General features: G+C 51.0%; 1 protein-coding gene across 1 annotated transcript; it reads left to right on the top strand.

Moving 5' to 3' along the window:
* The first annotated feature begins 5,512 nt into the window (after positions 1-5,512).
* On the top strand, positions 5,513-6,700 carry LOC139239330 (insulinoma-associated protein 1-like). The gene has a single exon (XM_070868005.1). The coding sequence runs from the start codon at positions 5,513-5,515 to the stop codon at positions 6,698-6,700; it is 1,188 nt and encodes a 395-aa protein (XP_070724106.1).
* The last annotated feature ends 20,779 nt before the right edge of the window (positions 6,701-27,479 follow it).

The raw sequence follows: 27,479 nt of genomic DNA, 5'->3' as shown, positions 1-27,479 counted from the left end.
GTCGGAGCAGCAGTACTGAGAGAGCGCCGCACTGTCGGAGGGGCGGTACTGAGGGAGTGCCGCACTGTCGGAGGGGCGGTATTGAGAGAGTGCCGCATTGTCGGAGGGGCGGTACTGAGGGAGCGCCGCACTGTCGGAGGGGCGGTACTGAGGGAGCGCCGCACTGTCGGAGGGGCGGTACTGAGAAAGCCCCGCACTGTCGGAGGGGCGGTACTGAGGAAGCCCCGCACTGTCGGAGGGGCGGTACTGAGGAAGCCCCGCACTATCGGAGGGGCGGTACTGAGGGAGCGCCGCACTGTCGGAGGGGCGGTACTGAGGGAGCGCCGCACTGTCGGAGGGGCGGTACTGAGGGAGCGCCGCACTGTCGGAGGGGCGGTACTGAGGGAGCGCCGCACTGTCGGAGGGGCGGTACTGAGGGAGCCCTGCATGTCGGAGGGGCAGTACTGAGGGAGCCCCGCACTGTCGGAGGGGCGGTACTGAGGGAGCGCCACACTGTCGGAGGGGCGGTACTGAGGGAGCGCCGCACGTCGGAGGGGCGGTACTGAGGGAGCCCCGCACTGTCGGAGGGGCGGTACTGAGGGAGCCCCGCACTGTCGGAGGGGCGGTACTGAGGGAGCGCCGCACTGTCGGAGGGGCGGTACTGAGGGAGCCCCGCACTGTCGGAGGGGCAGTACTGAGGGTGTGCTGCACTGCCAGAGGTGCTGTCTTTCAGATGAAACGTTAAACTGAAGCCCCGTCTGCCCTCTCAGCTGGACTAAAGGATCCCACGCCACTATTTTGGAGAACAGGGGTGTTCTCCCTGGTGTCCTCAGCCAGCATTTATCCCCCAACCAACAGGTGATCTGGTCATCTATCACATTGCTGTTTGTGGGATCTTACTGTGTGCAGATTGGCTTCCGCATTCGCTACATTACGACAGTGACGACCCTTCAAAAAAGTGCTGTTGCTGGCTGTAAAGTGCTTTGGACGTCCTGAGATTGTGGAAGAAATGTACATCCTTTCTTCAAAACGCACCGCTGAAGCTCACTCCAGACGATGAATTATTTATTTTCCCCTGAAAGCGGGAAAGATTGGTTTTTTTTTGCAAACAAAAAAAAGAGGAAGGTAGGAGAGAGGGAGCGGAGAAGAGAGAGCGAGAGAGAGAGGTAGGCTTGGGATGCTCATTCATTACTGATTGATGAGGCCAGTGCTTTCAACACTGCGGCAGGGGTTAATAAGATGTGCAGCTTTATGGTAATGCAACAGGGCTGGGGATGGATGCGTGTCTGTTGGACCCTTGTCCACACGAGCCAGTCCCTAGGGTTGGGGATGGGGAGGGCAGAACAGAACCGCCGTACAGCCTCCAGCCAGATGCAAATCAGCCAAAACACCCAGGAGGGATGAAAGAGGTCGTGTGCCGTGCAGACGCTCTTTTTGTGTGTGTATGTGTGTGTGTGTGCGCGCATTAAAGCAGCACTCCATTTAATCGTCTCTCCTTAAGCCCCGGCGAGGTGAGGGGCTTGTCAACACTTCTAATCGACCAGGCCCTCGTGTCCGGGGCTATTGAGCTATTTCCCGAGCTGCAGAGATCCCCTCCCCCCGCGATCTTTTAACGCACACAAACCGAGTCTATTTTACCCCCAAGCACTTTGCGTTTTAATGTTCCTCCACCCGCTCCTCCACCCTCTCCCCACTTGTTTCTGACCGTGTGACTGATTTTTGCTTTGCCGCGGAGGGGGCTGGGGGTGGAATTCTTTTGTGGGATCTTGCTGTGCACGATTTAAAAAAAAGTAAGAGTTGAATTTGTATTGCGCCTTCACGACACAAAGCGCTTGACAATCGATGAAGCAGTTTTCTTTGAAGAGTGGTCACTGTTGTAATGTGGGAAACGCGGCAGCCAATTAGTGCACAGCAAGCTCCCACACACAGCAATGTGATAATCTATTCTTTGCTGATGTTGGTTGAGCCCCTCCGACAGTGCGGCGCTCCCTCAGTACAGCCCCTCCGACAGTGCGGCGCTCCCTCAGTACAGCCCCTCCGACAGTGCGGCGCTCCCTCAGTACAGCCCCTCCGACAGTGCGGCGCTCCCTCAGTACTGCCCCTCCGACAGTGCGGCGCTCCCTCAGTACTGCCCCTCCGACAGTGCGGCGCTCCCTCAGTACTGCCCCTCCGACAGTGCGGCGCTGCCTCAGTACTGCACTGGGAGTGCCGCCCTGGATAATGTGCTCAGGTTTCTGGACTGGGGCTTGAACCCACGACCTTCTGACTCAGCGGCGGGTGCGAGAGCTAAATTAAGACAATACATTTTTTATAATTTTTTTCACTTGGGAATTAAGACGGTCATACAAGAAAGTTGAGTCATTATTTTAAATCTCCACTATGAATATTCTTTGTCTCGCAAAGCATGTTGACAGAATAACGCAAGAGTGGTGCCTGCGTTAAACTAAGCAGCGCGAAGAGGTTTCATAAAAGCTTTGATTGTATGTCGATGAGCGCAGTTTGAGACGCATCAGTCTCCCCTAGTCAGCGGTGAATCAGGACGCAGCCATGGGCCGAGTGAGACTCTCGTATCAGGACACTGCTGCACTGACACCCTGCCAAAGTAGTGTCAGCCGTGACTCAGTGGGCAGCACTTTCGTCTCTGAGTCAGGAGGATGTGGGTTCAAGTCCCACTCCAGAGACTTGAGCCCATAATCCTGGCTGACACTCCCAGTGCCTGTACTGAGGGAGTGCTGCACTGTGAGAGGGGTAGTACTGAAGGAGCGCCACTGTCGGAGGGGCAGTACTGAGGGAGCGCCGCACTGTCGGAGGGGCAGTACTGAGGGAGCGCTGCACTGTTGGAGGGGCAGTACTGAGGGAGCGCTGCACTGTTGGAGGGGCAGTACTGAGGGAGCGCTGCACTGTTGGAGGGGCAGTACTGAGGGAGCGCTGCACTGTTGGAGGGGCAGTACTGAGGGAGCGCCGCACTGTTGGAGGGGCAGTACTGAGGGAGCGCCGCACTGTTGGAGGGGCAGTACTGAGGGAGCGCCGCACTGTCGGAGGGACAGTACTGAGGAAGCACCACACTGTCGGAGGGACAGTACTGAGGGAACACCACACTGTCGGAGGGACAGTACTGAGGGAGCACCACACTGTCGGAGGGACAGTACTGAGGAAGCACCGCACTGTCGGAGGGACAGTACTGATGGAGCACCGCACTGTCGGAGGGACAGTACTGAGGAAGCACCGCACTGTCGGAGGGACAGTACTGAGGGAGCACCGCACTGTCGGAGGGACAGTACTGAGGAAGCACCGCACTGTCGGAGGGACAGTACTGAGGAAGCACCGCACTGTCGGAGGGACAGTACTGAGGAAGCACCACACTGTCGGAGGGACAGTACTGAGGAAGCACCACACTGTCGGAGGGGCAGTACTGAGGGAGCGCCGCACTGTCGTCGGGGCAGTACTGAGGGAGCGCTGCACTGTTGGAGGGGCAGTACTGAGGGAGCGCCGCACTGTCGGAGGGGCAGTACTGAGGGAGCGCTGCACTGTCGGAGGGGCAGTACTGAGGAAGCACCACACTGTCGGAGGGACAGTACTGAGGGAGCACCGCACTGTCGGATGTGCTGTTTTTTGGATGAGACGTTAAACTGAGGCTATGTCTCTCAGCTGACATGGCTCTTAAAGATCTCACTATTGGAAGAAGAGCAGGGGAATTCTCCCCAGTGTCCTGGAGCCAATATCTATCCCTCAACCAACAGCACTAAAAAACAGGTGATTTGGACATTACCACATTACTGTTTGTGGGAGCTTTATATACGTAAATCAGCTGGCATGTTTCAGTGACTGCGCTTCAAACTACCTCGTTGGCTCTGAAGCACTTTGGGACAGTCCTGATGACGTGAAAGGCGCTGAATAAATGAAGTTCTTTCCTTTAATCTCAATATATATTATTTACGTCTTCAAATGTCTGGAAGCCTAGGGATTTGCCTTGTGGAAACAGAAACATTAAATTGTTTTGACATAACCAACTGTTGCATCCAGAGCGTTGTGACATCGCCTCTCGCTCAACTGACGCACAGGACTTGCAACCTCGGCGCTCTTTAACGGGACGAGAGACACAGGACGGTCGGGGTGGGGGGGGAGGTGGGAGGGGGGTAGAAAGATGGTGGTGAACACGGAAAGGGTCTCAGAGGGAGATGGGCTTGAAGGTTAGGCAGGAGCTAGGCAGGTGGAGGGGATGAGCAAGGGGACAAGGTTGCTGAGGGTTAGTGTTGAGGGTGAGGGCTGGAGTTTGAGCATTCACTGAGACTGGGGCATTGTCAGTCTCTCCCTCATCGATGCTGTATTCTTACAAAGAAGGTGCCAACAGAAAAAAAATAAATGAAGTGGCTAATTATTCATTTATTTGAGACACAGTTCAATGTAAGTTATACACTTTAATGGTACATAAGTGTAGATTTTTTTATCTAGTCTTTAAAAATCCACCAATAGTTTGTCCAATATCTTTTATCAAATTTTTAAAATATTTGTTCATGTAGTCCCTCTCTCGGTATGTCAGTCTCTCTGCCTCTTTTTTACTTTCCTCTCCGTCGCTCTTTCTCTGTCTCTCCCTCGTGCTCTCTCAGTCCCTCTCTCTATTTCTGTATATGCCAGTCTCTCTCTTTCCACTCTCTCTGTGTCAGTCTCTGTGTCTCTCACTCTGTCAGTTTCTGTCTCTTTCCGTCAGTGTCTCTTACTCTCTTTTCTCTCTCACTCTATCAGTTTCTTTCTGTCTCTCACTCTTTGTCCGTCTCTGTCTGTCTGTGTGTCTATCTCTCTTTCCACTCTGGCAGTCTCTCTCTCTTCTCTCTCTCACTCTTTCTCTGTCTGCCTCTCTATCAGTCAGTCCCTCTCTCTCTGTCAGTCAGTCCCTCTCTCTCTCTCTCTTTCCACTCTCGGCTTTGTGTGAATCAGACGGCCTGGGGTCTCAAGTCTGATCTGTTGCAAACAAAAGAGCCGGCAGAGTTGGACCAGGCGCATTTGGAGACATTAAGGAACCTCTCTCTATCTCCCCCTCCCCCCCCCCCAGGAGGAGGCCCCTTCTCTCTCTATCTTTTTTTCCATGCCTCTATTGAATTAGGACAAAGCCCCGGCACGTGTGTTATGAATAGGAGCAGGACAAAAGGAGCAGGCTGGACGTGTGGCACCCTTATAGTCATTTACATAATGGGGAGCAAACACGCGTCAGAACAGGTACATCTGGCGCCTCCTGGGAGACTCGTCAGTCCCTCTTGGATCAGATTACGCTCTTTGTCTGATTGGTTCTTCATCCCAAGCCATCTGCTTGAGATGGACCAGACAATGGGATCGTGCAGCCTTTAAATAGCCCGAGCAGTGCTGGGATTGAACAGTTCCAAGTGGGGGAGATTGCTGCTTAGCGCACGCTCTCGTTCCTCTCCCTGGCAGCCTCCAGGATCAGAGTACAGACACTCACTCGCTCGCAGGCTGCTGTTGGGTTGCTTTTCTCCCCATTTGACAGGACACGCTCGTCAGCGAAACCTCCTGAGCCGAGATGCCCCGAGGGTTCCTGGTGAAGAGGACCAACAGAGCTGCCCCCGTCTCGTACAGGGTGCGCTGCACTGAAGAGGAACAGGGCTTTCCGGAGGCCGTGCCCTCTCCATGGGGACAAGGGGCGTCCCCTCCGCCTTCTGCCTCCTCCGTCGCCGCGAGGCCGGCCTGCTACGGGATGCCCGGCTCCCCCTGCGCCCCGTCCGGCAGCCCCGACAGACCGGCGAGTGGTCGCCCCAGCTCCCCAGGCCGTCCGCTCAATTCCAGCTCGCCCGTCTTGGCCGAGTCCTTCCCCAGCCCGTCGTCCCTGGCCTCGTCGCTGGGCCGGGCGGTCTTTGTGGCCTCGGTGTCAGACGAGGAGGTCAAGATGGGCTCCAACTGCGCCCCCATCCAAGCGGTCAAGAGGCAGCTGCCCGCCACCAAGGCCAAAGCCCCCGGCAAGAGGCCCAGGGCGGAGAGGAAGAGCTTCAGGGACGAGGTGACCACTTCGCCGGTCTTGGGGCTGCGGATCACCAAAGAGCTGACAGACTGCCCGCAGCCCAGGGCTGCAGGCCGGCCCCTGGGCGAGTTCATCTGTCAGCTGTGCAAGGAGGAGTATGCCGATGCCCTGTCGCTCGCTCAGCACAGGTGTTCCCGGATCGTGCGGGTGGAGTACCGCTGCTCCGAGTGCGACAAGGTCTTCAGCTGCCCGGCCAACCTGGCGTCGCACTGCCGCTGGCACAAGCCCCGGAACCCCGGCGGCCAGGAGGCGGCCAAGGAGGGCAGCAAGAGCAAAGCCAAAGCCGAGGGCCAGCGGGACAACAGCAATCCCTCGCCCCAGCCTTGCGAGTCCCCCGGCCTGGAAGAAGAGCTGTTCGACTGCCCGCTCTGCAGCAAGAAGTTCCGGCGGCAAGCCTACCTCAGGAAGCACATGGCCACTCACCGCCCCCCGGTGCTCTTGCCCGGAAGCCAGCGGTTCCTCCACCGGCCCTCCTCGGAGCTCAAGAAACCCGGTGTCATCTCCTCTGCCCCACCTCATCCTGCAGTCCGGCTCACCTTCCCAGGGGCCGAAGTCCTCCCGGTCAAGCCCTGCCCAGAGATGTCCTTCTCCTCCTGCCCGACCCTCAGCAGGCAAGTCAACGGCAAGTGTCACTCCTTGGAGGACAGGCAAGTGGTGTTGCTCCAACTCTCCACAGCGCACACGGTGATGTGAATTGAGCACGCAAACCCTCGGCATAGACTCATAAACGCTGAGCCCCCCCAACGCATTCCTGGTCTTATTTATTCTCTGCGTGCGTGCGTGTGTGTTTGTGCGAATGAAGAAAGTTTATAAATCTCGCGATTGAAACTGTCTCGAAACAAAGAGAGAGAAGAGAAACAAAGTTTGCTAGCCTCGTATTTTCGTTGTAATAATGAAATGATTGAAGACAAGTATAAATTATATAATTTATTTATATATTGGTTTTTGTTAATTATATATATAGAATGCTTTTTTGTACAAGACTGTTTAGGAACGTTTTTTTGTACTGAGGGGGTGGGGGAGGTTTAAAAAAAAAAATCAATTTTTGTACAGCTGAATTCTGTATTTTTCTCAATGACTAAAAATGACATTTGTGCCTGAAAAAAAAATTATATTCTCTTAATGTTGCGAAGGAGCATCTGTCACTTGTGGCCGCTTTCATTTAAGTGTCGTTTGTTTCTGAGATATTTTAAATAAAAATGTCAAGACATTAATTTGCCTGGTGTTGATGCTTCCTTATCAGTGGAGGGTATCTGTGGAATGCGGGTCGTATCGAGGTGGATAGGAAGATTCGGGACAGGAGGAGGCCGTTCAGCCCCTCCCGCCTTAGCTCCACGTCCCTTGCTACTCTTACCCAACTAAAAGCCATCAATCTCAGCTCCAATTCCATTCCAGGAACTTCAGCACAAAAAAAAAAATCTAGGCTGACACTCCATTGCAGAACTGAGGGAGCGCTGCACTGTCGGAGGGGCCGTCTTTCGAATGAGGCATTAAATCGAGGCCCCGTCTGCTCCCTCAAGTGGACATAAAAGGCCACTATTTCGAAAAAGAGCAGGGGAGTTATCCCCGGTGTCCGGGGGCCAATATTTATCCCTCAATCAACATCATAAAAACAGATTATCGGGCCATTATCACATTGCTGTTTGTGGGAGCTTGCTGTGCGCAAATTGGCTACCGCGTTTCCCACATTACAACAATGACTACACTCCAAAAGTACTTCACTGGCTGTAAAGTGCTTTTGTGACGTCCGGTGGTCGTGAAAGGCGCTATATAAATGTAAGTCTTTCTTTCTATAGCAGAGGAAATAGTTTCCCTGTATCTACCCGATCGAATCCTTCCAGCATTTTAAACACCTCGATCATATCACCCCTCAATCTCCTAAACTCAAGGGAGTACAAGCCATGTTTGTGCAACCTGGCCTCATAATTGGACCCTTTTAGCCTTAGTATCATTTGATGAATCTGTGCTGCGCCCCCTCCAAGGCCAATATATCTTCCCTGAGGGGTGGTGCACCGAACTGAACGCAGTTACTCCAGATGGGGTCTGACCAAGGCTCTGTACAACTGAAGCATCACTGCCTCCCCTTTGTATCCCAGGGATAAAGGCCAACAATCCATTAACCTTTTTGATTGCTTTTTGTACCTGTCCACTCGATTTAAATGATTTGTGTACTTGGGACTCCCAAGTCTCTTTTCTCCTTAGTTGGAGTGTTAATCCGTCTCATACATTCAAATCGTTCGAACCATTCCTCGGCATCCAGATTTTCTGCTGCCCTTTATGTGAATCACAGAGATGGTTCTCTGTTAGATTGTCAGTGGGACAATTTAAATCTCAAGACAGTTTCCTTGTGTCATGAAAAAGAAAATCTCCGTGCAAAATCTTAAAAGCTCTTTTGCAGGCTTTAAGATGCGGGTTTCACAGTGAGCTGGATTTGTTTCCAGACCCGATCGGCACCCCGTCCACCACCATAAACATTCACTCCCTCCTCCACCACCGGCGCACCGTGGCTGCAGTGTGTACCGTCTACAAAATGCACTGCAGCAACTCGCCAAGGCTTCTTTGGCAGCACCTCCCAAACAGCTCCACCACTTAGAAGGACGAGGGCAGCAGGCGCATGGGAACACCACCACCTCCAAGTCACACGCCATCCTGACTTAGACATATAATCGGCCATTCCTTCATCATCGCTGGGTCGGAATCCTGGAACTCCCCAATAGCACCGTGTGGGAGCACCTTCACCACACGGACTGCAGAGGTTCAAGAAGGCAGCTCACCACCACCTCCTCAAGGGCAACTAGGCATAGGCAATAAATGCTGGCCTTGCCAGCGATGCCCACAAGAAAAAGTCTCTGGCTGATATGGGATGGCTTCCTGGAAGGGATGGGGTGAGGGGGCAGCAGGGCGGAGGGTAGGGATCATTGGCCTTAGTGATTCGGGCATAAAGTCAGCGCTGGACTGCAGTTATACCACCACCACCACCACTTTTGGTAAGATGCAGCCAAAATCCCCTTTGAAAAACTGGCATGGGTTAAAAAAAATACCTCTCCCAGCTGAAAAATTAAAATCATTTCTTATAATTAAAAAAAGAGCTGTTGGGTTGAAGTATAAAAAAAAATGATTAAAGAGGCACTGTAAAAATTGATGACATAAGTCGTCCATGTGTTGTCCTGTCCCTCGCATTGCTTTGATTCTTCTTGGCGGGGGTGGGGAGGCGTGGGTGGAGGAGGTTTGCGAAATATTTTTGTCAGGTAGGTAGAAATCCCTTTAACGGATAGTTGCATCAATGGGAGATCCCTTTAACAGATCGCTGTAGAGGGTCCCAGCCTCCAGATTGTTGCCAGGCCACCCTCTGCTGAAGAGTGCATGCAGCAGGATCAGGCTCAGCTGCAGTGCCGCCCCTGCAGTTGAATAGTTCGGTGGCGCTCACTGTTCTGGACGCTCTTGCCCCCTTGTGGGGAGGTAGTGGAGATCGACCGAGGAACCCCCCCTCCACCGCCCTGCCAGTGAGAGTCAGGGATAATGGGGGGGGAAATTCAATGGAGAGAAGATGATCAGGATTTCCCCCTCACAATGAAGCACACTGATTATTTAAGCAAACAGGCTGGGGCTCTTTTTGCTCGAAGAGTGGCTTAATAGAGGTCTTTAAAATTGTGACGGGGTTTGATAGAAGGGAAGTAGAGAAGATGTTTCCATTTGTGAGGGAGACCAAAACTGAGAGCCATAATTTTAAGAAATCATTAATAATTCAAATAGGCAATTCAGAAGGAACTTCCTTACATAGAGAGCGGTGAGAATGTGGAACTCGCTGCCACAGGGAGGGGTTGCGGCGAATAGTATCGATGTATTTAAGGGGAAGCTGGATAAACACATGAGGGAGAAAGGAATAGAAGGATATACTGATGGGGTGTGAGATGAAGAGGGGTGGGAGGAGGATCGTGTGGAATGTAAACACCGGCACGGAGCGGTGGGGCCAAGTGGCCTGTCTCTGTGCTGTAGATTCTATGTGAAAAGTGACAATTCAGTCAATAAGGAGTTAACGCCCACTCCCGCTCCAGTCCCTGTTCAAGAAGCTTGGGACTTGCTACAGGTGAAAAGACCTGTGACACCTTCCAACAGGTGCAACAGGCTGTGAGGCTCCCCAGTAATTCCCTTGTATTTAGGCTGCGAGGTTGGCAGCAGGGATGTACGAGGCCTGTGCCACTGGGTGGCAGTGCCAGTGAGGCAGCTTCTAGTCACCCCGTTGGCATCTACTGTCATTGGTGAGACATGTGGAGACATTAAAGGTGGCACCTGCTAACTGCCAGTGCCAAGCCAGTGTAAATCCCCCTGGGCAAAGCGCACAGCGGGTAAAAGGGAACAATTCACTCCCGTCTGATAGTGTACGGCCCGTGTGTCTCAGTGCCAGCTCCTGCACATGTACGGTACACAGCGGGTAAAAGAGAACGATTCACTCCCGTCTGATATTGTACAGCTCCTGTTTCATTGCTCTCTCCTCATTAATGTTCAGGATGAGATGTTTGATTATTAGCAACAGTTTAACAATCACACTACACATTACCAGTTCAACTATTTTAGTTGTGCACTTTAAACAAAAGCCACCAGCAAGGGGGGCTCACACTTCAAAATACATTTTTTCCAGTGCCCCTTTTTTGGGGAGGGGGGGACAGAGGTTTAGGGCACTAAAAACAGAAATTATACAAGTGCCCCCTGCCTAAACGGGGGGCACTGCAAATTAAACTTTAAACTTAAATGATCAAATTAAAATTTGGTTGCCGAGGGCTGATGATGCACTCCAGTCCCTCCAGCGTCCACCTCTCGCAGAAGGCCGCGAGCGTACCGGTGGACACCGCGTGCTCCCATCTCCAGGAATACCCTGGCTCGGATGTAACCGCAGAAGAGGCAGGCTGAACGACCCGCTGCCTGGACCGGCTGATGGACGAGATGTTTGATGACGTGGGGCAGGCGGGCAGGTGCTGCATTAATTGAGTCTACTGGAACACGACTTCCATGTAACTGTCTGAATGATACCTTCACCGGGTTGACTGTTAACACAGTACGTGAAACATGTCACCCGCAGTGATAGCTCCCCCCCCCGAAGGCTCGCTGGGGAAATGCACTATCCAGTCTTGGGACTGAACTGGAGCGAGCAGAAGGTTCTGCTTTCAAACCCTCCCCCCGCATCTCCTCTGATCTCATCCACTGACTCTGTGGGGTGGGAGCTGCACCAATTGTGATGCCCCACTTAGTCGAATATCCTGTTGGCACTGATTTACGGTCAAAGGCGAACGAACGATGGTGACTTGGGCAGTCAGCAGGAGAGAACTGGGCATAAATAAAATAGACTGAATGAAAACGAAAGACTTCATTTATATCGCGCCTTTCACCACCATAGGATGTCTCAAAGCGCTTCACAGCCAATGAAGTACTTTTGAAGTGCAGTTACTGTTGTAATGTAGCAAACGCGGCAGGGAATTTGCACACAGCAAGCTCCCACAAACAGCATTGGAATAAATGCCCAGATCATTTGTTTTTAAGTGATATTGGTTGAGGAATTATTTTGGTCAGAACCGGGTGGATCTCTCCTGCTCTTCTTCAAAATTGTGGCTGCGGGATCTTTTGCAAACACCTGAGCGAGCGGACAGGGTCTTGGTTTAACGTCTCATCCGAAAGACGGCACCTCCGACAGTGCACCACTCCCTCAGCACTGCCCCTCCGACAGTGCAGCGCTCCCTCAGCACTGCCCCTCCGACAGTGCGGCACTCCCTCAGCACTGCCCCTCCGACAGTGCGGTGCTCCCTCGGCACTGCCCCTCCGACAGTGCGGCGCTCCCTCGGCACTGCCCCTCCGACAGTGCGGTGCTCCCTCGGCACTGCCCTTCCGACAGTGAGGCGCTCCCTCAGCACTGCCCCTCCGACAGTGCGGCGCTCCCTCAGTATAGGCAACTGGGAGTGTCAGTCTGGATTATGGGCTCAAAGTCTCTGGAGTGGGACTCAAACCCACGACCTTCTGACTCAGAGGCAAAGGAGTGCTACTCACTGAGCCAAAAGCTAAAACCTCCACCGAGTCAGTGAGAGCATTTGCTGTTGATCGGTGCGTGCATAAGGGAACAGCTGCCCTCACATCTGTCCCGACCTTCTACATTAACTCTGGTTGCGAGCAGGTTTGAGGGTTTCGCCTAGGCAGGTGCAAAGGTGTGTGTGGGGAGAGGTCTCTATTGAGGTTTGTCAGCCTATTCTTACACCCACAGCCCTGCCACCAGAATTGGCACCTTGCTCGGGGTTGGATGGCAGTGATCGGTAGTGGGCTATTCAACAATGGGGGGCATCACCAGGAAAGCACCGAGGGCTATACCAGCCACCCCCACTGCCCCCCACCCATCTCACCGACTGCTACCCTCCTCCCCAAACACACCCCGACCCCTGCTTGCCCCCGTTTTCCTGTTGAGGTGGAGATTAAAGTAACCCACACAGAGGAACAAAACAAAAACACACAAAGTGGCTGTTGCGTTTGCCACAGTTTGTGGGATCCTGCTCTGCTCAAAATGGCCACCGAAACCACCAACCTAAGATGAGTGACTGCGCTTCAGGTTGCGTGGGCGTGAAGTGTTTCGGGACATTCCCGAAAGAAGCGATATCGTATATAAATGAAAAATATTCTTTTTCAACATGTACTATTTAAATACTCCAACCGAGCCTCCTATTAATGGTCTCTTCTCTCAACTGTACATAGCGAACTCTTCTCCATGTTACAGAAAAAGAAAGGAACTTGCATCTACATCCTGCCTTTCACTACCTCAGTTTTTGTGTAGACTAGTCACTGTTGTAATGCGGGAAACGCGGCAGCCAATTTGCGCACAGCAAGCTCCCACGCACAGCAATGACCAGATGGTCTGTTCTTTGGTGATGTTGGTCGAAGGAGAAATATTGGTGCCAGGACATCAGCTTCCTCACGTGGAAGAGAAAGAGGGAGGTCGCTGGGAGGCAGGATCCTGGGATAAAGGAAGAAATTGGCCGGGGTTCCTGCTCCTGATCGCTTCGCTGTCCAGTGAATACTGCTGTGTGTGGGTGTGCACAGGTGCGTACACAGGTGAGCATTTGTGTGTTTATACGTGTGTGTGTGTGTGTGTGTGTGTGCGCATCAAGTCGGATACCTTCCTGACACTTGCTGCTTAGGCCCACACACGCAGAATGATAGAGCTGGGCAGAGTTTTGGTGGGCGATCGGTGCCCTTGGAACCGGTAGTCCAGCGTGGGTCGCCATCTCACAAGTCAGTGAGGGAGGGGGGGGGGCTGTTTTTTGGCATCACGTCCAGCACCCTCTCTTCCACCGTCTTTCGGACGAGGTGTTAAACAGACACCCGCCTGCTCTCTCAGGTGGACGTAAAAGATCCCATGGCAGTATTTTGAAGAAGAGCAGGGGAGTTATCCCCAGTACCTTGGGGTCAATATTCATCCTTCAATCAGCATAACAAAAACATTATCTGATCATTCTTGCTATTGAGGGAGTGCAGCGAAGGTTCACCAGACTGATTCCTGGGATGGCAGGACTGACATATGAAGAAAGACTGGATCGACTAGGCTTATATTAACTGGAATTTAGAAGAATGAAAGAATGAAACATATAAAATTCTGACGGGATTGGACAGGTTAGATGCAGGAAGAATGTTCCCAATGTTGGGGAAGTCCAGAACCAGGGGTCACAGTCCAAGGATAAGGGGTTAGCCATTTAGGACAGAGATGAGGAGAAACTGCTTCACTCAGAGAATTGTGAACCTGTGGAATTCTCCACTGCAGAAAATTGTTGAGGCCAGTCCGTTAGATATATTTAAAAGGGAGTTAGATGTGGCCCTTACGGCTAAAGGGATCAAGGGATATGGAGAGAAAGCAGGAATGGGGTACTGAAGTTGCATGATCAGCCATGGTCATATTGAATGGTGGTGCAGGCTCGAAGGGCCAAATGGCCTACTCCTGCACCTATTTTCTATCACATTGCTGTGTGTGGGAGCTTGCTGTGCGCAAGCTGGCTGCTGCGTTTCCCACACTACAACAGTGTCTACACTTCAAAAGTACTTCATTGGCTGCAAGGCGCTTAGAGTCGTGCGGTGGTCGTGAAAGGCACTATATAAATGCAAGTCTCTCTAACATGAACACAGGAACCTATAGTATAGTATTGTGAATTAAACACCGAACAACATTAAAAGACCCTACCCAGGCAGAACAGCCGAGTCACCCCCTCCCCATTACCCCCTGCATATTTCTCCCTGCTCATGCCCCCTACCCATTGTGACTCGAGAAGACAGATCTATAATTAATTTGTAATTCTCGGAGCGGGGAGAAAGCAGCCGAACAATACGAGATGTCTCGGCACTTTTAATTTCTCCGTATTACTGAGGAGCTACCAAGCAACTGGTTGCTGTGCAACGGACGCAAATTCTCTGATCCCCTTTCTTTGTTACTGGTTGTACAGGACCATCTGTCAGTCCGTCACTCCTCCTCCTCCCCCCAGCCTCTCACTGCCCCTGGCTGAGGGACTGGCCATTTGCATCTTTTAGCTGCACAGACACAAAAGCCACATGTTCTGAATTTTTGATATCAGCGTAGATTAATTCTGAATTTTAAAAGCATAATTCCCAAGACGGCCGCCTTTCTAATCCGGCCCCTGGTTGCAGTGTTACACTCTGGCTGTAAATAATTCTGAGCTCAGGAGCAAAACTGCTCGGGGAAGGGAGGCTAACACTCGCTGTTTGTATTCTGGTCCAAATACTCTCACTCTCAGTGTCACTCGGACACTCTCACAGTCACTCTCTCGCACAATCACTCTCACTCTTCAGCTCACTCTCTCACACTCAGTCACTCTCTCACTCCAGCTCACACAAACTCACACTCTCCCACACAGACACACAAACTTTCTCTCACACTCACTCCAGCTCACACTTACACTCTCTCTCACGCTCACCTGCATACATACACTCTCACAAAAACTCTATCTTCACTCACACACTCTCACTTGTACACCCTTTATCACATATCACACACTTTCTCTCACACTCGCTCAGACGCATACTTTAACACACACTCACTCTCTCTCTCTCTCTCTCAAGCCCTCCCTCACACACTCTTTCTCACACACACATTTATGAAGAGGGTATCTCAGCACCCCTTCTGTACTTTGTTTACAACCTGTTGCTCTACTCTGAAGGCCAACATGTCAAACCGATTGTGATGAAGAAATAGTGGGGGATTATATTTCGCGTCTCCCTATCCCAGATAGGTGAGCAAGGGGCCAGGAGAGAACAGCATCAAGATGCCAAGACTTGTATTTGCCCCGCTCTCCCAACGCTCCACCATCGGCGGCCGAGCCTTCAACTGCCCTGCGCCCTGAAATTCCCGCCCTAAACCTCTCCACCTCCCTCTCCTCTTTAAAACCTAACTCATGGGGCTCAAATCCACAACCTTCAGAATTAGAGGCGAGAGAGTGCTATCAACTGAGCCACGGCTGGCGGTGGTGATGGCGACGGGTGAGTGACTGTAGGTATATCAGTGCCCGTGCAGCGTGGACCCCAGAAAGTCAGGGGAGGGAGAGGAACGGTGGGACAAATCGAGATAAAAGCAGCCCCTTTGAAAATGGCTCTGGGTTGAATGGTTGTGTTTGACAGGGGACATACTACGACAATACTCAACCGTTCCATCACCCCTGGGAACAGGTTTCAAATCCATCCCCACCAGATGGTGCAGTGAGCTCCGTTATCAGCAGGCGGGAAGGGTGACATCCCTGTGGGCAAGGGCCAACCGCTCCCTTATCAACCTGGGCCTCGACTATAAAAACCACCAACTCCCCGATCGCAATCACTGGAGGCTGTGAGTGTGCCTGTTACCGTAGGCACAGAACTATCAGAACATTCACTGTAACCCTGATATACCCCACACGGTAACTGATATACCCCACACCCCTCACTGTAACCCTGATATATACCCCACATCCCTCACTGTAACACTGATATACCCCACACGCCTCACTGTAACCGATATATACCCCATACCCCTCACTGTAACCCTGATATATACCCCACATCCCTCACTAACACTGATATACCCCACAGCCCTCACTGTAACCCTGATATACCCCACACCCCTCACTGTAACCCTGATATACCCCACACCCCTAACTGTAACCCTGATATACCCCACACCCCTCACTGTAACCCTGATATACACCACACCCCTCACTGTAACACAGATATACCCCACACCCCTCACTGTAACACAGATATATCCCACACCACTCATGGTAACACTGATATACCCCACACTGTAACACTGATATACCCACACCCCTCACCTGTAACATTTTGATATACCCCACACCCCTCACTGTAACAGATATACCCCACATTGTAACACTAATATATCCCACATTGTAACACTGATATACCCCACACCCCTCACTGTAACACACTGATATCCCCCACTCCCCTCACTGTAACACTGATATACCCCACACCGCTCACTGTAACAGATATATCCCACACCACTCATGGTAACACTGATATACCCCACACCACTCACGGTAACAGTGATATACCCCACACCTGTGATAGACAGATAGAGCCGTGTCCCCGGGATGGACGGGAACAGGACCCTGGTATAGACAGGGACAGGATAATCAGTGGGAATTATTTAACTCCAGCGCAATGAGAAAGCAGAGGCGGGATTTCGAATCCCCATTCATTTCCTGCAGCAGTGCTGCCGGAATGTGGCATGGATACAAAGGGAGGGGATTGTTTTCCGGTATTCACACAGCGGGAGTCAATTGTCACACACAGGCCTGTGCTGCCTCTTTTGAGAACGAGCTCCTTTATATTTGGGTGGGGGTCTCCCGGCAACTCGGCCTGCTTGCTCGGGTTAATCGGCTCGTGTCTGCTCCAGCCGACAGCTGCCTGTTAGCCAGCAGAGTGTGTGAATGGTTGCATTGCGTGTGAGGGTGGTGGGGAGAGGGTCTGTCTGGGTGCGCCTGCAGTGCAATGTGCGAGCGGAGGAATGTTGCTCTCTCAGTCAGCCCAGCGCCTCGTGGAATGCAAAGCCTGCACCTGTCGAGACAGGAAACCCTGGATGCTTCAGCGGAGCCGCGGCTCAGACAAAAGTCACTGCCCAGACTCACAAAGGATATGGGGAAGCTACAAAAGAAGACCTTCTTCCCTCGCATTAAGCCGGCGCTGGCCTCCGCTTTGTGCAGCTTCAGGCGTTCCTCCCGGATTCGAGCTCTTAAACCGATCCGCAGCCCGGCATTGACTCTCCAACCCCACCAATTCCTGATTCTTCTAGCCCTCTCCTTCCTCTCCAGAGCATGGGACAGATCCCCCCACCAGAGTGCCGCGACACTTCACGCGCACAGCCCAGACGATGACCAGCGGCCGGCTATTCGACTGTGAGAGGCATCATCAACAGCAACCGTTTGCATTGAGATCGCGCCGTTAACCCTCGCAAAACGGCCCAAGGCGCGTCGGCTTCATTCAAATCCAAACCGATGCATTTACAGCAAGGTTGGGAGGGTGCTGGGGGAAGGTCTCGGCAAGTGAACAGGAGTGGGAACTTCTCAATTCATTCTTTTCTCTCTCCATTTGCTTAGAACTGCGGGCCAGCTGGACAGGTTAGATGCAGGAAGAATGTTCCCCATATTGGGGAAGTCCAGAACCAGGGGTATTCACAGTCCAAGGATAAAGGGGTGAGCCATTTAGGTCCGAGATGAGGAGAAACCTCTTCACTCAGAGAATTGAGAACCTGTGGAATTCTCTGCCACAGAAAGTTGTTGAGGCCAGTTCGTTAGATATATTCAAAAGGGAGTTAGATGTGGCCCTTACGGCTAAAGGGATCAGGGGGTATGGAGAGAAACATAAGAACATAAGAATTAGGAACAGGAGTAGGCCATCTAGCCCCTCGAGCCTGCTCCGCCATTCAAAAAGATCATGGCTGATCTGGCCGTGGATTCAGCTCCACTTACCCGCCCGCTCCCCATAACCCTTAATTCCCTTATTGGTTAAAAATCTATCTATCTGTGACTTGAATACATTCAATGAGCTAGCCTCAACTGCTTCCTTGGGCAGAGAATTCCACCAATTCACAACCCTCTGGGAGAAGAAATTCCTTCTCAACTCAGTTTTAAATTGTCTCCCTCGTATTTTGAGGCTGTGCCCCCTAGTTCTAGTCTCCCCGACCAGTGGAAACAACCTCTCTGCCTCTATCTTGTCTATCCCTTTCATTATTTTAAATGTTTCTATAAGATCACCCCTCATCCTTCTGAACTCCAAGGAGTAAAGACCCAGTCTACTCAATCTATCATCATAAGGTAACCCCCTCATCTCCGGAATCAGCCCAGTGAATCGTCTCTGTACCCCCTCCAAGGCTAGTATATCCTTCCTTAAGTAAGGTGACCAAAACTGCACACAGTACTCCAGGTGCGGCCTCACCAATACCCTGTACAGTTGCAGCAGGACCTCCCTGCTTTTGTATTCCATCCCTCTCGCAATGAAGGCCAACATTCCATTCGCCTTCCTGATTACCTGCTGCACCTTCAAACTAACTTTTTGGGATTCATGCACAAAGACCCCCAGGTCCCTCTGCACCGCAGCATGTTGTAATTTCTCCCCATTCAAATAATATTCCCAGGAATGGGGTACTGAAGTTGTATGATCAGCCATGATCATATTGAGTGGTGGTGCAGGCTTGAAGGGCCGAATGGCCTGCTCCTGCACCTATTTTCTATGTTTCTATGTAACCGTCCTGATATACCCCAGTTGGCCTTGGAGGGGGTGAGACGCAGGTTCACCAGAACGATACCGGGGCAAAAAAGGTTAAATTATGAGGAGAGATTGCACCGACTGGCCTTGTATGCCCTTGAGTTTAGAAGATTAAGGGGTGATCTATTTGAGGTGTTTAAGCCGATTAAAGGCTTCTCTGTACGGTAGATCGAGAGAAACTATTTCTTCTGGTGGGGGGAGTCCGGAACAAGGGGGCGTAACCTGAAAATTAGAGCCAGGGGGTTCAGGGTGATGTCAGGAAGCACTTCACACAAAGGGCGGTGGGAATCTGGCACTCTCCCCAAAGGGCTGTTGATGCTGGGGGTCAATTGAAAATTTCAAAACTGAGAATGATAGATTTTGGTTAGGCAAGGGTGTTACGGGTTACGAAACTAAAGCAGGTAAATTAACTTAAAATGCAGATAATCTAATTGAATGGTGGAGCAGGCTCAAGGGGCTGAATGGCCTCCTCCTGTTCCTACATTTCATGTTTCAAGTGTACGTTTCAAACGAACGTTTACTATTTGTGTGTGCTTGTTGATCTAACCGTGACCCTGCCTAGTTTACTAGTCCCGCACTGCTGGAATGAATGGTCTGGGTTGAAGAGTTCTTCATTTGATTAACCAATAGCGTGCCTCTCAGCTGCAAGAGGTGGAGCCACGTCCCATCGGTAAAACCTGTCACCATGGCAACAACTGTATCGTGTGAACATCAGGTGAGGAGAAAAAGGTTGCGCCTTCCACAGTCGAATAGCCGGTCCACGCTCGCTCTTTGAGGAGCTGTGATCCATCAGTTTATAAAATGTCTGCTTTCTTCATTAGATTTCGATTCGATCTTAGTTGATGGGCGCCAAAGTGTTGATTTTATCTGTCCCGTACAGCGTTGCCAACTCTGTGGGTCGTATTGTTGGAGGTTTCATCATGTGACTTCCCGCACACAACCGCTCCACCCAGTCAAACAGCCTTTTTTACCCCCCAACTCCAAAAGTGTAATAACTAATAAAACAAAAGTGTTCAAAGAAAATTAAATTAAAAACACACCATTTTTTTAATGCCCCCTATGATTTGCCCCCCCAAATTGCTCGCAGCAGTTTCCAGGAGATTAAACTCGAATTCTTGGGAGACTCCAGGACAATCCTGGAAGATTGGCAACCCTAGTTCCATAGTGGTAATCTCCACATTCAAGATGGCCACCGCCACACTCAAAATGGCAGGTGCCATATTCAAGATGGCCACTGCCACACTCAAAATGGCAGGTGCCACTTCCAACAAGGCCATACTCAAAGATGTTGCTTCAGTCAAGGGCCCTTCAGATCCTCTTATCTCAGTTTTGCAGGTAGGTTTCATGTCTATGACCTGTGAACCAATGAAAACTTTAATTACATTTAAAGCAAGTGCAGAACTGGCGTTGATACCAAAACACTTTGCGATTCAGAAAACCATCCAGATTTCAACAGAATCGACTGCTGTTGAAGTTGACCTGCACCTGAAGGGGTGGGGGGGGGGGGAAACTGGACTGATCACTTGACATCACAGGAATTCTGATATCTCCTCGGAGTCCAAAAGGAGGAGGTTTAACCTGGGCTGGCTCATTGGCTCGGCTGCTCGGCGTGGTACTGAGTCACACACACCAGGAAGGTTCAATCCCTGGTCTGTGATGAGTTGCCGGATGTCAGCCGGGGACTCTGGTAAGGGCACTGTAATGTATGCTCACAAGTTGGTAGAGCTGTGGAGTCGAGAGTGGCTTAGCCAGTCACGTGATGGTCACAAGACTCAATAAAACCCCAGCCAGTTGTGTTATGAGGTATGCAGTTGTGAACCTGGTGGATGAAATGTGTAGTGTGATTGTTAAACCTTTTGTTAATAAACCAACTTGTTCTTAATAGCGATGTGTTGCTATGAATTCTTCAAAGAATCCACGAAGCAAATACATTACAGGTGCCACAATTGGCCTCAGAGCCCCGAGTTGGCGGGGGGAGGGGGGAAAAAATCAGCCAGGTCCTGATCGCCACACAGTGATCCGTGCTCCGTGCGAACAGAACTGGACTCAGCTGTGATATCCCACGGTTAAATGACCTGCCAACACAGCCTGGGGCACTTGGGGTGGGATGAAGCAAGACACGAGTGGGCGAGATTGACCGTGTTATCTGGTGCCTGCCTCGGAGAGAGGGCCGCGTCTCAGGCGGGACATTGTGAGGCCGGCGAGGAACTGCCAGCGAGAAGTGTGCTGCCTGGGCTCGGGGAGCTGTAACCCGATCCCAACCGCAGGCAGCTGGTCTGACAGCTGTCTCTCTCGCGCTCTCTCTCTCACTCTCTCTCTCTGTCTCTCTCTGTCTCTGTCTCTCCCTTCCTCTTCCCCCTTGTTACGGGCACAATGCAAACCAAACCCTCAAGCCCTTACGCTCCTTTTGATTAATAATTAACGACAGCAGCCAGCAGCAGGGAGGGAGAACCACTTCTGAGGTCAGTTGGGCTGGCGGTGCAGCAGTCAGTTCCCTGTGGCCCTTAGCGGCATCTGGTGGCATTCAGCTTTTTAACCGGATTCTCCGGCACGGAGTCCTGCCTTTAATTAAATGGACAGCGGCTGCTAAATTTGAAAACACACACACACGCGCGGGCATTTTATCCATATACATTAGATTGTTTGGATCACTGAATAAAGCCCTCAGCAGTTTTTTTTTTGTTCTCTGTTCTCTTCTCTTGCTGCGGGTCCTGACTGACAGACAGTAGCTATTCAACTGCAGGGGGATCACAAACCATCCCAATTCAGTCCTATCCTCGCCAGGTGACCAGTTTCCAGCAAGGGTCACTGGATAAAGGTTAGAGTTGTCTTTCCATCCCCTTATTCGCTCTCTTGGACAATTAATTACTGTGAAGTGACTGTTGTTATGCAGGCAATTGTGGCAGTCGTTTTGTGCACAGGATTATCCCACAAACAGTAAATACGATAAATGGGTTAATCTGTTGGCTTGAGGGAGGAATCTTGGCTTCAGGATAACTCACTCGCTCTTCTTCCAATCTAGGGGGGGGGGGCACCAGTGCAGTACTGAGGGAGTACGTTAGATGAAGTCCTTACTACTAGGGGGATCAAGGGGTATGGCGAGAAAGCAGGAATGGGGTACTGAAGTTGCATGTTCAGCCATGAACTCATTGAATGGCAGTACAGGCTAGAAGGGCCGAATGGCCTACTCCTGCACCTATTTTCTATGTTTCTATGTTAAACCGAGGCCCCGTCTGCTCTCGCAGTGGGCATAAAAGATCCCACGGCCACTATTTTGAAGAAGAACAGGGGAGTTCTCCGCTGTGTCCTGGGGCCAATATTTATCCCTCAACCATCACCAAAACACATTATCTGAACATTATCATATCGCTGTGTGTGGGAGCTTGCTGTGCGCAAATTGCCTGCCATGATTCCTACATTACAACAGTGACTATAGTTCAAAAAAGTATTTCATTGGCTGCAAAGTGCTTTGGGACGTCTGGAGATTGTGAAAGGTGCTATAGAAATGAGAGTCAAGTCTTTCATTCTTTCCTTCTAGTGGGCGTGAGATCTTTAACATCCATCCGAGAGGGCAGACGTGGGGCTTGGATTATCGTGTCATCCGAAAGACGGCAACCCCCAACAGTGCAGTACTCCCTCAGTACTGGCACCGGGAGCGATGACCTGGATTGTGGGCACAAGTCGGCAAAGTGGGGATCGGACACACAACCAGCTGACTCCATGGAGGTACGAGTGATGCTGAAAGAGCCAAGCTGGCAGTCGCCCAGACGTTTGCTGTAATGGTTTTACGCGGCATCTTTTTGCTATTCCGGTGTCGGGGGGGTTGGCAAGGGTCTGGGTGCACCTCGTTCCTGTCAAGGGAAGTGTAATCGGGATGCCCCAGTGCGGTTATTGGTAGGACGGCGTCCGTTTTTAACTTAATACTCTACTTGTCCCTTGGGTATTCAAAAGCTAAACAGGAAACTATAGAAATCTGGAATTTGTGCGGCATTTTGGTAGATACAAAATACGGTTACTGGATTCTTGGTCACGGAGACCCCCAGCAACAACTTGTATTTATATAGCGCCTTTAACGTAGTAAAAACGTCCCAAAGCGCTTCACAGGAGCGTTATCAAACAAAATTTGACACGGAAACATATAGGGAGATATTATTACATCGGAGATACAGCCCAGAAACAGGCCATTGGGCCCAAACAGTCCGTGCCGGCGTTTATGCTCCACTCGAGCCTCCTCCCGTCTTTCCTCATCTAACTCTATCAGCATAACCCTCTATTCCCTTCTCCCTCATATGCTTGTCTAGTCTCCCCTTAAATGCATCGATACTATTCACCTCAACCCCTCCCTGTGGCAGCGAGTTCCACATTCTCACCCCGCTCTGAGTAAAGAAGTTTCTCCTGAATTCCCTATTTGACTTCTTGGTGACTATCTTATATTGATGGCCTCTAGTTATGCTCTTCCCCACAAGTGGGAACACTCTCCCTGTGTCTACTCTATCAAAACCTATCATCATTTTAAAGACCTCTATTAGGTCACCCCTCAGCCTTCTCTGAAGAGAAAAGAGACCCACAGCCTGTTCAACCTTTCCTGATGGGTATACCAACGCACACAAGGGGATATTAGGACAGGTAACTAAAAGCTCGGTCAGAGAGGTAGGTTTTAAGGAGTGTTTTAAAAGGAGGAAAGTGAGATGGACAGGCAGAGAGGTTCAGCAAGGGAATTCCAAAGCTTGGGGCCCAGGTAGCTGAAAGTAATGGTGGAGCGATGAAAATCGGGGATACGCAATAGGCCAGAATTATAGGAGCACAGGGATCTCGGAGGGTTGTAGGGCCGGAGGAGATTACAGAGATAGTGAGGGTTGAGGCCACGCAGGGATTATAAAACAAGGGGAAGAATTTATAAATGGAGGCGTTGCTGGACTGGGGGAGCCAATGTAGGTCAGCGAGCACAGGGGGTGGGTGGTGTGGGTGCACTCAGGGGCTGCTGGGTAATTTAACGGCCGTTGATGCCACACAGTAAGAGACGACAGGACCAAAGGGTTGAAAGGGATGGTTCCTTTAAAGAGATTGGCCGGTCAGCATGGTCCCTTTAAGAACATTTCGAGGGAGGATGGTCCCTTTAAGAGAATGCCAGGGAGAATGATTCTAAAATGGCCTTGGTTGCGGCGATTCATTTGTTGGCTGTAATGTAGTGGTTATTTTACTGGACCAACAATCCAGAGAGCGCGAGTTGAAATCGCAGCAAAAACATAAAACTGGTAGCGGTAAAAGTGACTGTGAAGTTGTCAGATTGTCATAAGGAAACAACTGGTTCACTAATGCCGGTCTGAGCCTATAATGTGACTCCAGTCTGCACACCCAACGTGGTTAACTCTTAACTGCCCTCAGGTGGTCTAACAATCCGCCCAGTTGTATCAATAATTCACTACCAGTAGTTCACCACCATCTTCTCAAGAGCAACTTGGGGATGGGCAATAAATGCCGGCCTTGGCAGCAGTGCCCACATCCCAACAAAGAGCGGAGCCCGGGCGGAGGGTGGAATTGTGGTGGAATCCTGGTGTGGCTGCTGAAAATTACGTTGCTAAACTTTGGTCGCTAGAATCACCTGCACATTGTGGGGAGCGGAAGAGAAGGAAAATGGCCTCTTTCTTTGGAAAATAAAAAGACTTTTGATCTGATCTACGCTGTAGAAACTGCCGGAGGCAACACTCTGGAGCGAGAGCGAGAGTCAGAAAATCGTCCCCACCCCCCTCCGAATTCTGGCCTATTCATTGAAATGTTTTTCAGTCGCTACAATACCTGCAATCTCTTCCAGTCCAACTTCTCCTTCCTCCGTCCCACTATTGGTGGCCGTGCCCTCAGCCGAATCACTCGCATGGACTATCTTGCCATTTCACCCCTTTAAAAACCCACCCTCCCTCCTCCCGCTACACGGAGTCCATTGATCTATCTATCCGTGTGACACACCTTGGAGGTTTTCCTTTAACTTTAAGGCGCTTTATAGATGCCCATTAATAATGCCGGTCTACGACCTTCATAGAATGAGAATGCACAGGAGGAGGACATTGGTCCATCGGGCCTGTGCCAGCTCTTTGAAAGAGTGATCCAATTAGTCCCACTCCCCCTGCTCTTTCCCAGTAGCCCTGCAAATGTTTCCTTTTCAAGTATTTATCCAATTTCCTGCTGAAAGTTACTATTGAATCTGCTTACACCATTCTTTCAGGCAGCACGTTCCACTCCATAACAACTCACTGCGTCTCCTCATCTCCCCTCTCTGGTCATTTTGCCAATCACCTTAAATCTGTGTCCCGACCCTGCTATCACTGGAAACAGTGTCTCCTTACTGACTCTATCAAAACCCTTCATGATTTTGACGGCCTCATCAAATTTCACCTTCACTCAGGCTTCTCAATTTTAAACCGAACGATTGCAATTGAGGGATTGTGCTATTGGTTTTGCAATTTAAACCTCTCCGCCCCTCGCTACCTCCCTCAAGATGCTCCTGAAAACCTACCTCTCTGACCGAGCTTTTGGCCACCTGTCCTGTCTCCTTCTGTGGCTCGGTGTCACATTTTACACCCCCATGAGGCCCTTTTGGAAACTAGTACTATGTTTAAAGGCGCTGCGGAAAATTACGCTGTTGAGAATGGGCGCAAGATAAAATGTGTCCCCTTTCTACTCTACTGAGTGGAGTCTCTGTCGTGAAGCTGTTTGCAAAGCCTAGCAACGAGGGCAGACTAATCTTTATGGGGGCTGTGTTATGTAGATTTAATTTTCATTGGCACCGAAGGACAGGCTCTGGGATGCCAAACAAAAAAAAAAAGAGGCAGGTTTCACTGGAGATGAGCAATGTAAAGCACTCAAGTCATTGTGCGCCTCGATTGGATACTTGGCAGCTTTACAACAAGCGGCGGGGGTTTAAGACTAATGGATGTATCTGAATCCTCCATCCATCTCCACCCAACCCCCCACCCCTCCGCCCTGGCTAAAAGGAGTTGCCCCATTGTTGGGAAGGCTCAGTAACAGACTGCAGGCTGCGGGCCTTTGGGAGATGAGCCACGCGCTGGGTCGGGTCCCCGGAGGACGCGCTCATTCACTCGCAACAGTTTTTGCCACACTTCAGGCTCCGACCTCTGACCTGGCAGCGTGTGCCGGCTTGGGGCTGCCCCTCCCCCTCCTTCCAACAATCACCACCAGACGGTGTGAGCACAACGGACAGCAACTCGGCCTCACGTGACGCTGGAGGCCAAACTGCAGATGGAAGTGGTTGCTTGGGGAGGGAGGGGGGGGGTGCAAGAGAAGGCCGGCTGTGCTAATTAAAGGGACGGTACCGCCTTTTGTTCAAATCTGCTCTCCTGCTCGCTTGTTTTCTTTCTTTTGCCAAGCCTCGGTTCATCAGCCTCGAGTTCTAACTGAGCAGGAAAATTAATTTATGTTCTGCTGATAATCAGTGCTCTCTTTTAAGCAATGTTTCTAACCCATCTTCCCTGCCCCCTTGTGTTTGATTTTGTTGTAATCTGTAAAACATAAATCGTTAACTCAAATGCCCCCTGATTAAAGTGGGGGGGCATTAGAACAGAAACTTTCAAACAAGCACCCCCTTGTTTTTTTTGTTCAACAGCTCTACAACTATTTTTGTAAAAAACAATCAAGTGCCCCCTGATTAAAAGGGGGGGGGGGGGGGGATGACATACATTGGCTCCTAGTCCCTAACGCCTGAAATTTAAAAAAATTATCATCCTCGTGATCATATCCCTTCACGGCCTCGCTCCCCTCCCTATCTCTGTGACCTCTGCGCTCCTCCAACTCTGGCCTCTTGCGCATCCCCCCCCCGATTTCCATCGTTCCACCATTGGCGGCCGTGCCTTCAGCTGCCTGGGCCCCAAGCTCTGGAATTCCCTCCCTAAACTTCTCCGCTCCCTTAAGATGCTCCTTAAAACCCTGTCGCTGATGGGGAAATGCACTTGTTCCATGGCTCAGTGGCAAGATGGCCGGGACAGGGGAATAGCAGCCCCAGTGCATATTATAGGGCATTCGGCGAGCGCAGGGGTCACTGCTGAGTACGTTCGTAGAGTGAATGCTTGGACGCGGGATTGGAGGATTGATGGTGCGTGGAACCATTCTTCTGGTCCAACAACACAACAGTGACTACAGTCCAAATGTATTCAATGGCCGTAGGTGCTTTGAGACATCTGGTGGTCAAGAAAGGCGCTATATAAATCCAAGACTTTTCTTTCCCGGTGCCCTCTCCCCATCTATTTTTTGGAAAAAGATCTTGCCATGGCTCAGTGAGTACCAAGGGGCAGAAAACACTGGTGGAAGTTGTGTACAGACCACCAAACAGTAGTGAGGTTGGGGACAGCATCAAACACAAAATTACAGATGCATGTTGATATATCCTTACTATACAGTATAAACACACACAAGGCCCATACTTGAGAGAAGGTCACTCTGTGTCAGAAGGTTGTGGGTTCGAGTCCAATTCCAGAGGCTTGAGCCCCATAATCCAGGCCGACACTGAGGGAGCACTGCACTATCGGAGGTGCCGTCTTTTGGACGAGACATTAAACCAAGGCTCCAGCTTGCCCTCTCAGCTAGACATAAAAGATCCTGTGGCACTATTTGAAGAAGAGCGGGGGGGGGGGGGGGGGGAGTTATCTCTGGTGTCCTGGGCCAATATTTA

Source organism: Pristiophorus japonicus, chromosome 27 (genome assembly GCF_044704955.1).
Source record: "Pristiophorus japonicus isolate sPriJap1 chromosome 27, sPriJap1.hap1, whole genome shotgun sequence".
NCBI lineage: Eukaryota > Metazoa > Chordata > Chondrichthyes > Pristiophoridae > Pristiophorus > Pristiophorus japonicus.
This window is presented reverse-complemented; position numbering and strand designations above follow the sequence as displayed.

Coding starts and splice junctions, on each gene's coding strand:
- LOC139239330 (XM_070868005.1), top strand. CDS start 5,513: ATGCCCCGAGGGTTCCTGGTGAAGAGGACCAACAGAGCTGCCCCCGTC.